A 12439-nucleotide genomic window follows, 5' to 3' on the forward strand; every position below is an offset into this window, starting at 1 on the left:
TATGATTCCTTTAAAATGATATATCTATATATGATAGAGATTATGTTACAAAACAGTAAGAAAGGAGTAATCTATTCAAAGAAATGTAAAGTTGGGTCAGTCGATTTCCTTAGAAAAGTAAAATTAGGTCCTAACTTTAATCAAAAATAAACTTCAGAGAGATTAAAGGCTTAAATATGAAAAAAGAAATCTTTATTAGAAAAAAAATGGAAAAATATATGTTGCCAAGTGGTGGGTAAGTTATTCTTAAATATTACTCAAAAATACAAACTATTTGAGATTGATAAATAGGTCAAAATTAAAATTAAAAAATTTGTGTGTCAAAAGATTTAATAAAGATAAAAGAAAAGCTTCAGACCTGGGAGTGTACAGTTGCAAAATATATATCCAGCACATGATTATTTCTCAGAATATATGATGAACTGAAAATCAAGTTTTAAAAGAAATAGTTATGTTTACTCTTTAATAATCTTTCTTTTTTCTCATCCAGAGCTTCTCTAAGCTTCTGAACTACAAGAAATAATTCTTAGATTCTTAAATTCAATTCATTAAAGATTAGTTAAAGTTAGTATCCAATTTTTGGAAACCTTATCATTGTTAATTTATTCTACTGCTTAGAATATAGAAAACTGAGTATCTTTTTTATTATGTGCAAATGCCAGAAAAATGCATATTTTAATTAAAGTAGATCTAGATCCTTCTTGTCAGAAGATTTATGCAGTGCATAAATATATCTTACATGTTCTGTGATTAACCTAATTGCCTGCATCTTGGTATTGTTATCCTCCTGCTACTGGGTTTAATTACACTGCATTATGACTATAATTAAACAGAACAAAATATTATTATATCATTAGTTGATTTTTATAAGGCCTCGAAAACTTTTTATAAGAGCTCTTATATTTATTATAATCTATCGCTACTATAATTAGTGCTCTCAGAATTGTTTCTGGTCACTAAGTTTTTAGGTATACATTCATCAATCACTTGGAATTTAATCTCAAAATTGATGTGCATTGATTTGGGTAGACAGTGGCCTCCTATTCAACCAAGTAGATGACCACCATTTTGTATCAGTCTTGCTCTTAATATTTTTTTGTTCCTAATGGGGCTACTGAAAGCCCTAAAGCAACAACAAACAACCTCATTTTGACTGAATTTTCTGTGATTATACGGTTAAGAGAAAAAGAAGTTGCCGTTTACGGTATGTTGAGTTAGTTGTGTCTTCCAGTAGATATTGACACTGGCAGGAACGTACATCTTGTAAATCTTTCTGTGATATCATGATTGGTGATGTAAGAGTGGAAATATGCTGACTGAAAGGCACTCTGAAACTAGAGTTGTAACCACAATCCAGTATGTGTACAATTGTGAGAAAAGTATGAATCTTTCAGCAAAGCCACCTCCCAGTTGTATACTTTTACTTCTCACACTGAAACTTGCTTCTCTCTTCACCTTAATGGTAATAGTTTNTTTAAAAGAATGTGGAATCTATATGTAGAGATTCTCCACTGCATCTTAGGAACTATTTTGTGTATGATATGTCATTTAAATTTTACAACAACCTTGAAAGTAGGCTCTATTATCAGTTTTACAAATTAAGCGAACTGGAACGTAAGTAGATAAGGGCAAGCCCATAGTTCTACAGCGTCTCTCCCTCCAAGTAGATGGATAAGTTAGTTCACATTAGGTGGTAAAGAATAGAAAAATCCATTTTGACTATTTTTAGGGTAAAAAAATCTAATATTTTTGAGATCCATGATTTCACCTATTTCCTGTGTTTATTCTTCATGCTGTTTAGAATGCAGAGAGGAAAAGGGGTGCAATTAGCACCTTGCAGAACCTCCAACAGAGGACATCTAGTGTAGGGTTTGTATTTAGCATGGTGTTATAAAAAATGACCAAAATTTCTAAAAATTATTTTCTTGTAAAAGCATAATTAAGAATGATTTCTTTAAAATAAACCACCACTATATCATCAAAATTTCTCATGCAACAGTTTAGTAATCATATGGGTATATATGTATGTGCATATATATACATACATATTCTGACCAATACACGTGCATAGATATATATGTATGTATATACATATGTACATAAATCTATACATACATGTGTGTATATACATACATACAACATATATGTGTGTTTGTACATATATAGCTATATATATCATATATAAATACATATTCTAGCCTGTATGTTATATATCAGAATAGGGTAGTTTGTCTACACTAACAATCTCAAAATCTCAGTGACTTAACCTAATAAAACCGATTTCTTGCTCAAATTATATATGCATTGCTTATTGACATGGAGTTCAACTCCACAGTCACTCAGGAACCCAGGCCAGTGGGGGTTCTCCTATGTTGTGGCTGCACCATCTAGAACACAAGCCCCCTCAATCTCTAAGCAGAGCCCGGATAAATCTTAAAAGTACTAAGTTAGACTAACTTTTCATTGTTTCCTTATTTAAGGAAAGGAAGGACAAATTGCCCCAAGCCTCGAGCTGTTGATGCTGAGAAATTAGACCATATAAATTAAGAACACAGGAAATACCAAATGTCCATAAATGCAGTCAGTGGCAATTTTATCTGAGAGCCCGGATAACTAAACATGAGATTTTCACAGTCTCAGCACACACAACTTTCACTCAGAGTTTATTGGCCATAGCTAGTCACTGTGCTTTACTCAACTTCGAGGAAGCCAGTAATCACAGCCTCTACGTGTGCAGAGGTCAAGGGAGAATAAGATACTGGTGAAAAATTATATAAAATATCTACCGCATGGAAAAAACTACCTATTTGAAAAAAAAGATGTGTTCCTCTGGGCATAAGTCAGGGTAAATAACATTAAGGGCTGTAGCAGACAACTCTAAATTCCAGTGGCTTAACATAATAAAAGTTTACCATTTGCTCATTTGACAGCATAATAAAATTAGCAGGAGGTCCCTGCTCCAGGCAGTCAGATGGGGACTTTAAAGTTTAACATTTGAAGACGTATAATTAACACGGAAAGATAATGATAACAGAGGGAGTTCAGTTACACTTCTAGATTCCTGGTTAATTCAAGGGCTTTGTACTATAAGGTTTAAGCCCTTAACGAGAGAAGTGAGCAGTGCTCTGAAGGAGATTGCTCAACCATTAATTCCCTTGGTGCTCTGAAGTGTTATAAATTCCTTTTTTGAGAGTAGAAAATAGCTTCTGGATACATAAACAGCTTTTTGAAAAAACAACTTAGTCATCTTGGGTTACTAAATAGGGCAAGACCTGTCATTAAAAAGAGTAATTTAGAGAAGTTTTATAAGAAAAATTTATATTCTCAGCTTTCCCTCTTCCTTATTTTCTCTCTTTCCTGCCTTATACTTACTTTTAAATTTTTCAGCCACTTCAGCAGATAAAATTGCCACTGACTGCATTTGTGGACATTTGGTATTTCCTGTGTCCTTAATTTATATGGTCTAATTTCTCAGCATCAACAACTTGAGGCATGGGGCAATTTGTTCTCCCTTTTCTTAAATAAGCAAAGAATAAAAAGTTAGTCTTGCTTACTACTTTTAAGATTTATAAGTAACTTGCAGTTTCAAAATGAACCAAGATCTTTGAAACTTCAACCAAGATCCATTTGAAATTATGTGGGGTTATTTAAATATGCCATAGAACTTAGAAATATATATACAAATCTCTCTCAGAGCTATATTATTCTTACAGTTAGAAATTAATTGGAGAGAGTCCTGGACTCGTGGGGAATCCTTGGTTTTTGCTCTGGGTCAGCCATTAATGACCTCTGTGACTTTGGGCAACAATTTACCACTAGATGACTCTCAGCAATAACGATCTGTGAGTTGTTAATTACATTGGCTGTAGCACCTCTACTGTGGCCTTACTGCTTTTGGATTTTCATTATGCAACCAGAGCCACGCATCTGAACTGGCTGACCAGTAATCTGGATCCATATTTTTTATAGCCTCTCCAGCTGGTTGAATTTAATTGCTGTGCAAATGATCAGTGTCTAAAATTACCTGACAGCAGGCTCTACCTTGGCTCCCTCCTCAGTGCTGTATATTCACATCCCTGTGGTTAATTGCAGGGTAGAAATCAGGGTAGCTGAACAGAAACATACCCTGGGGACTCCATTTTATAGCCTGTTTACACATATGACCTGTGTCTAGGCAGAAGAAAAGATGCCTGGAAACGATTATCTTCTAATGAAATAAAAAGGGCATTATAACTAATACCAAACAAAGGCAATGACAAAATGGAATAAATATTCATCCATAAATTTGAACATCGAGTGAAACACATGGCAACTGCTTTATTTGGTATCACACAATCTGATGCCATAATATGTTAAATGAACCTAATAAGACAGATACAACTTAATGGCAAAGATAGCATATTCTTTTCTGGTATACTCTCTGGTATCAACTAATTGTGGATTAAGAACATATTATCTGACTTCTATTAAGAACCATTTACATCATTTGTAAAATTACTGGGGGTTAAATTAGTTGTCCTCAATATTACTTTTAACACCAATCATTTGATACATTTCTCTTTCTGTAATACTTATGTCTTCAGAGTTTGGGGAGCAAACAGCTTTTCTCCTCCAATTGATATAGAACCTCTACATAGAGCCACCCATCTTTGCTCACCCATACTTTAACAACATACTGCTGGGTTTATTGTCTTATATTTTGATTTCTCCTTCTTGACCTGATTCTTTTAATTTCAGCAGAATAATCTCCAGTGGTAGATTCTGGGTCGGCTTGCTTGTTCTTTCTTTGTGTTTCCACTTTTAGTCTTATGTAAAGAGGTTAGAATAAATCATGGATAAGTTAGCAGTTTTGTCTGCCACCTGAGAGTTCTCACTCTAAAACACTTAAAACTGTTGCGTACATTAAAACATATTTTTGAGGGCATATATTATTTACCGGAATGCTTGATTTCATTGCCTGTCTTCACATTGTTTCAGAAAATTATTGCATATTTCCTTTACTCTGTACATTCAGATAAGTAAATGACTATGTTAGCGATTAGTTAAAATATAAACAGGTTCAGTGCTTTCCTAGGGCATTTTTCTTCAGTGACACCTGTGACATTCTTAATTGTGTTAATACCCGAAGACAAGACAAAAGCACACTTAATTGATAAATGCATTGTTATAAGGAAAGATCAGATACTAGCTTCACATAAAGCTTTTCCATGATGCCCGGTTGTTCAAGCACACACGACACTTTGAGTATAGATGACCAGGCACAACAGTTGTATAATTTGTCCTGAGTTTTCATTTATAGAAAGATCTCAGGGTTAAAACCATCATTTTAACTGCTAGAAGTTGAGGAAAAGAGGTCAGGTAATAATAAAGCATATCTGAATTTCAACTCTCTTGAAAAAAATTTACTATAATTTCTGTAAACTTTATTTCCTTGTATTTATAATATTCATTTGTCTTTGTCTTATGTCTCATGGTTTGTGTTCCTCCAAATAACTCAACTATAAAGTTATTCTTCATTTTGAATTTGACTCTATAGAAATCCTTTGAGCATGAAGTCATCTCTGGAGTAGTAAGGGGTATTGAGAGTGGTAAAAGGGTGTTGTACATTCTTAAGATAGTACTAGGGGGATGCCTTATTAATACCACATAGAGCAGAAAATCATAAGAACAAATAATAGATTCTCAGAAGGAGTTAATCAGTTGTGTCTCTTTACTTGGATGAGGTAGATAAGATGACTCCATGAGAATAGATGTCAACCACTGTCCTGCTTGGCCAAACTCAAAATAACATGGGTGGCAATGTATAACTATCTAAAGATGAGGTACAACTGAATTTTATTGTATTGCTTTTTTATTACAAAAATGATGAACATTATTTTAGTGTTAATTTATACATTAACATTCAAACTTTAAGTGACCCAGTGAGCATAAATATACACCATGATTACATCAAAGTTCTTAGTCAATAGTTAATATTCTTCACATTTTCTTGACCTTCTAGATGCATAACATCTGTTAAATATATATAAAAAAAATTCTAAGTCAGTATGTTTGGTTGTTAGATTCAGAAAGAAGAGAACAATGACAATGAATTTTTGCCTGAGCCTGGGTAACATCCAGGTCTCTTGAGAAGTTACATTGTATTTGAACCAATTTTTTTCATTTAGTTAATTATACACTTTTTACTTCCTACACTCCAGGCTCTGGGGATATGGAGATTAAAAAAAAAAAAGCATCATAAGAGGATTCAAGGAATAGCAACATGTACAGGTTGCAATTTTAAGAGGTTCTTGGGATAAGCCACAATGAGGACACATTTGAGCAAACATTTAAGAGAGGTGAAAGAGTATCTCACGTGTATAATTAGGAGAACATTCAGGGAGAGAGAATAGCCAGACCCATTGCCCTAAGGCAGGAGAATAGCTGCTATGTTTGAGCGATAATAAGGATGGTTAGTGTGGATATAGAGTGAATTGATCCCAATATGAATATGTGAATGTCTTCCAATGTCCAACCCAAACTGTGGGTGAAAGGAGTGAGTACAAGTAGCCTACAACATGATGAAAAAAGAATCAATAAATACTGAGCACCTAGCATTTGCCCAGTACTTTATGTTTTCTTATTTCATCTTTACATTAATCTATTGAGGTCATTATTATAATCACCATTTTACAAATTGAAGTAATAACACCTAAATAAATTATAAGACCAGGACTACAAAGCTATTAAGTAATGGGGCTAAAATTTGGTTCCTTCAAATCCTGAACTCTTTTGGCTACACCTTCCAACCTCACTGGTGTTCATTGCTTTGAGGTTCAGTTTCTAAACAAAGTAGCCAAAAATATCTAAAGATTACTAAACTCAACTCCAGGGCTAGTGAGTAGTGTCATATTGGCTATTGGGCCAGAAGCGATTGTGTCTTCTACTTGTTTACTCTCATTTACATATTTCTCAGCACTCCTTTCATTATTTACAGGAAGAGTAGTTGTTGAAGGTGACCTAGTACAGATCATAAACATCAACATCAAGATTTGCAGACAACTATTTAAAACAATTCACTGAAGAGAGCCAAATGACCAGTCTCTATGTCCCAATTAGGGTCCCCTTTAGGTCACATTCTTGAGCAGTCATCTGATAATACCTGCTTTCTCTTTCCAGCATGTAACTGCTAAAGTATTCTGGGAGCAGTCAGCTGGGAAACTCAATAACAAAGCCTCTGCCAACAGTCCCCTCTGATTCTAAAGTTTTAAATCTACGCAATAACATTGTACTTTAACCCCACATTCCCCTTGTAGCATAAAATGTGGATGTTTATGCTATAAAATTTTATTTCTGACTAGTCTGAGATTTATGATCCTTTATTCTCTGAAGATAGAGGTTATCTATTTTCTGATAAATTATTTTAGTACCTGTACTTGACTCTCTCTCTTATTACACTAAATAATAATTAAAAATTTAAGATTACAGTTTGCTACATACACATGCACACACAGACACACATTCATTTACTCAGTCATGCTGTATCTTGCTTCTCATAAAATATGTAAAATGTCTGTGCAGAATGTAATGCAACAAAACTAAAGTTAAATCCATGAAATTGTTGGAGTTTAGAGAAGAAAGCAGAGGTAAGCATATGTTCATGGAAAAAACAGAGAAAATTAAAACCAGGTTTTTTGGAGCACATGGTATAGACAGCATCCTGGGCCCACAGAGTTAAGCTACCCTGAGTTTGTGTTACAGTGGGAAGGAGGTGGGAAAGCCTGTAATGTGGAAAAAACTAGGCCTTTTGTGGTCACTTTTAGCACAGTATTACAAACAAAAGAAATAAATCCAACTCCGGTTAGGCCTTCAAAAAAAATTACTGTGTAGTTGACAAGAAACATTGAGTGGCCTTCTCACTGCAATACAACTAGATTGTGGATGAAGTATTACGAACATACCTTTTAAATGTATTCTTGGCTGAGACGACAGAAAGAAAAGTGTCCAATGGCAAAATAAAAAGAAGAAAAAAGGGAAAAAGAAGAAAAAGAAGAAGAATGAGCTACAACAAGAATAATGAACAATGAATGATAGGTAAAATGGTTACCTGGGGTTACCTGGCAGCCAATTCCCATATGGCGCTGGGATGCAGAGACCGAAACTTGAGTCTATTGCAAAATATAGAAGTAGAACCTGAAAGTTTTATATTAAGTCAAGATACTCAAAGTGGGCTGAAGTGGTTGCTGATTATTAGCAACACTGCCTCTAGGTAGAAGGCATAAATCATCTTGGGAAGAAAGCATTCCTTTCTGGCACCTCAAGACTACCATAGATCAAGTTCGCCTTTGAAACTCCTGGGCATCTGAAAAGCATTGTTTTAAAAAAAACCTCTGGCTCTTAATGAGTCATGGCTAGGTTTAATAGGAGGATCCATTCCACAGGGAGAAGGATAAAACCCATGTGGTGGTATTCTAGAGAAATACCTGTGTTATTAGGACCTTGTAAATAATTGTGATCAAGATTTGATGTCCAATATGAACAGAACAGCTAAGTCAACAGAATCTTTGGTAAAATTCTGTCACAACAAAAATGTTGGTATAAGTACACATAGGGGAAATTCTTGTATATGTGGACATAAAATAATGCACATGCTCTTTGACCTGGCACCTTCACTCCTAGATATTTATCTTAGAGAAAGTCATGCAGGTGTGCACAAGCAAACATGTACAGTGCTTTTCTTTTTTGCAGTGCTGCTTATCATGGTGAAATGAAATAATTTTCCCTTAGCAAGGGACTGACAAACAAATTATGCTTTCTTCAAACTATGGAATACTCTGCAGTAGATAAAATTAATGATCTAGAATTCATATGTCAATATAGAAAAATCTGAAGAAATACAATTTTTAGTGAAAAAACCAAGTAGCAAATCATACATATAATATAAAAACATATATGTACATATTCTAAACTCATAAAACAATAGGATACAAATTTTATGCATGCATTTACATGTAATAAAAGTACAAAAACATTCATAGAAATAGGACATACCAATTTCTGGATAGAGACTACTTTTGGGGGTGGGCATAGGGGAAAAAGCAAAATGAAATCGGTTTAGAGATTGGGTGTTTCTGTGATATTTTCTTTCTTTAATAAAAGAAAAGTTGAGGAACTTTCAGTGATGTGATCTGGGCAGCAAGGTAAGTTTTTAATCTCCCAAAAATTCTTCCTGAAAAAGAAACAAACCAATTAGGATTGCAAATGACAAATCAATTGACAATACCTAAATAAAACTAGAAGTCAAGACATTTCTATAAACCAGATTATGAACACAAATGATGTCACCTATAATTGTAGAACAAGAATGCTATCAAGGTTGAGTGACAGGAATAGTGAGAAACGAATGAGGAAAACCTATATACCTGACAAACCAGGGTTCAAAAAATTTGTCGACAGATATCCACTTCTAAGAGAAAAAGACCCTATATACCTTGGGTGGAAACATGGCCAGACATATCTGAGAATGATTGTTGAAACTGGGAAAAGTCCGCAGAGTCTTCAATTTGCAAATGAATTTTAAAAACTGCATGCAAACATGAAAAAAAGTGAAGTTCTGAGCTAATTTCAATTTATAGTTAAATGACCATACGATTAGCCACCAGTTAACTTCTATTTACAAGTTAAATGACAGAACAAGGAAGTAAACAGAGAAAGCCAGAATGTGAGACATTTTATAAAACAACTTACTCCAATTCCTGAATCAAAAAAGACTTAAGAGACATAATTAAATTAAGGTAGAAACCTTGTTTGGAGCTTGATTCAAACAAACCAATAAACACATTTTTGAGATAATTCATACATTTGATTTTAGACTAGATATGAGATGATACAAAATAAATATTGCTGATTTTATTACGAATGATAATGATATTGTAATTTTGTAAGAAAATATTCATAATTTTTATAGATTCATACTCAGTCATGTGAGGGCTGCTTGATATTTGATGTAAAATACATCAAGAAGAAACAGAAACAAGATTTAAAAATAGGTTAAGTTATACAAAGATACAGTAATCATAGCAGTGTGGCACTAGCATAAAAACAGACATAGACCAATAGAATAGAATAGGGAGCCCAAAGATAAACCATTATGTATATGGTCAAATGATATTCAACAAAAGTACCAAGACTATACAATGGGAGAAAGCGCACTCTTCGATAAATAATGTTGGGAAAACTGGATATCCACATACAAAAAGTGAACTTGGACCATAACTGTATACCATATATCAAAAATTAACTCAAAATGGATTAAAAACTACTAGAAGAAAACATACAGGAAAATCTTCATGACATTAGATTTGGCAATGATTTCTTGGAGTGACACCAAAAACATGGGAGCCAAACAGACAAAATAGACTATATAAAATTAAAAACTTCTATGTATCAATGGAGATAGTCAACAGAGTAAAAGGCAATCTTTAGATGGGAGAAAATATTTGCAAATCATTTATCTGCTAAGGGATTACATCTAGAATACATAAGGAACTCATACGACTCAATGACAACAACAACAACAAAACAAATAAAAAATGGGCAAAGACTTTAATAAACATGTCTCCAAAAAAGATACACAAATGACCAATAAACATATGAAAACTGTTCAGCATCACTAATCAATAGAGAAATGAAAATCAAAACTACAACAAAATATTCCTTCATACCCATTAAGATGGCCACTATCACAAAAACAGAAAGGAATGAGTATTGGTGAGAATGTGAAGGTATAAAGCCCTACACACTGTAGATTGGGATGTAAAATTGTGCAGCCACTATGAAAATAGTATAGAGGTTTCTCAAAAAATTAAAAATATAATTACCACATGATCCAGCAATCCTACTTCTGTGTGTGTGTGTGTGTGTGTGTGTGTATCTCCAAAGGAATTGAAAGCAGCATTTCAAAGAGATATTTGCACACCCATGTTCACTGAGGCAGTATTCACTATAGCCAAGAAACAGAAGTAATCCAAGTGTCCATCAGCCAATGAACGTGTAAAGAAAATATAGTAAATAAATACACTGGAATACTATTCAGTGTTAAAAAAAAAGAAGAAAATCTTGTCACATGTTACAACATGAAAGAAACTTGAGGACATTATGCTAAGTGAAATGAGCCAGTCATAAAAAGGCAAATACTGTATGGTTCCACTTGTATGATGTATCTGTAATAGTCGACTTCATAGAAACAATTTGAATTTTGGTTTCCAGGGGCTTGCAGAAGGAGGAAATGAGTTGTTTAAAGGGTATAGAATTTATGAATATTGTTAACACTACTGAATGATTCTTAAACTTAACATCTAAAAATGGTTAAGATGGTAAATTTTACATTATGTGTCTTTACCACAATTTAGAAATAAATTGAAAATAAGTGAATGTAACAAAATTATGGTAACTGGTTTTTGTTTGTTTGTTTGTTTGTTTTTTGGTGATTGGTATATCCTGTACTATTCTTCTTAATTTTGTATTTCTACAAAAATTTTTATGTTTTTAGAAAAAATTTGAAAGAAATATGGCAGAGTAGTAACGTAAAAGGGGGTGTTCTCCAAATCTAAATTTAATACTTTTTATTTTAACACCATGAAGTGAGAAAATGCCCTGAACAGAGAAAGACTTTTCAATACTCAGTTCTTAGACAGAAAAATGAATGCATTGGGCTAGCATAATTTGACTAACTTATTCCTTTTGTTCTGATTCCACAAAAAGAGATAACTTTGCTTTTATCTATTTCACTCCATGTCAACTTCTTATAGAGAATAAGCTGAATAGAAAATTCAATTTTCTGATATCTATGGCAACTCTGTTTTTTACTATAATTCTTTAAATTGGCCTTCTTACTAGTGTCTCATGAGCTTTGATTAGTGTATTCTCAAGATTTTTTTCTGAACTGACAGTAAATTGGAGATATTTGTGGCTTTTTACAATGAAATAGTTTAGTGCATATTTTCTAAAAATAAAGGCATTGTCTTACATAACCACAGTACAATTAACAAAAATCAGGAAAATTAATATTGATAAGCACTGTTGGTGAATTCATAGTTCATATTCAAATTTTGTCAATCTTTTCAATAATATCCTTTATAACTACAGTTTTTCCTCTGATACAGTCTTGGAATCATTTTTCTTTAGGAAGTCTAGGTTACTTTTATTACAAAATGGTAAATAGAAATCAAGATCTAGGTATTAAGTGTGTTCATTGCTAAAGCTACGTCATAATTTTTAGGCAATCTCAGTGAACAGATCTAATATATGTACATGTATATGTACACACATACACATGTATGCCTACATCTATAATTATTTCTATATTTATCTAGCTAGATAGGCAGATTTTAAAATTTATGACTTTGTATTGATATTTTCTATTTCAATCCAATACCAATCTTTTTTCTGTCCATTTGTA

At 33.2% G+C, this 12439-nt stretch overlaps 1 protein-coding gene across 1 annotated transcript in view; it reads right to left on the reverse strand.

The window, feature by feature from the left end:
* Positions 1-5642: 5642 nt before the first annotated feature.
* Positions 5643-12439, reverse strand: part of PTGER3 (prostaglandin E receptor 3) — a 163284-nt gene continuing 156487 nt past the window's right edge. Inside the window, exon 4 of the mRNA XM_039838589.1 lies at positions 5643-9208. Coding sequence (XP_039694523.1) covers positions 9094-9208 — 115 coding nt within the window. The 3' untranslated portion in view covers positions 5643-9093. The remainder of the gene's footprint in view (positions 9209-12439) is intronic.

This window comes from Pteropus medius, unplaced genomic scaffold, assembly GCF_902729225.1.
Source record: "Pteropus medius unplaced genomic scaffold, Ma_sr-lr_union100, whole genome shotgun sequence".
In the NCBI taxonomy this organism is placed as follows: Eukaryota; Metazoa; Chordata; class Mammalia; order Chiroptera; family Pteropodidae; genus Pteropus; species Pteropus medius.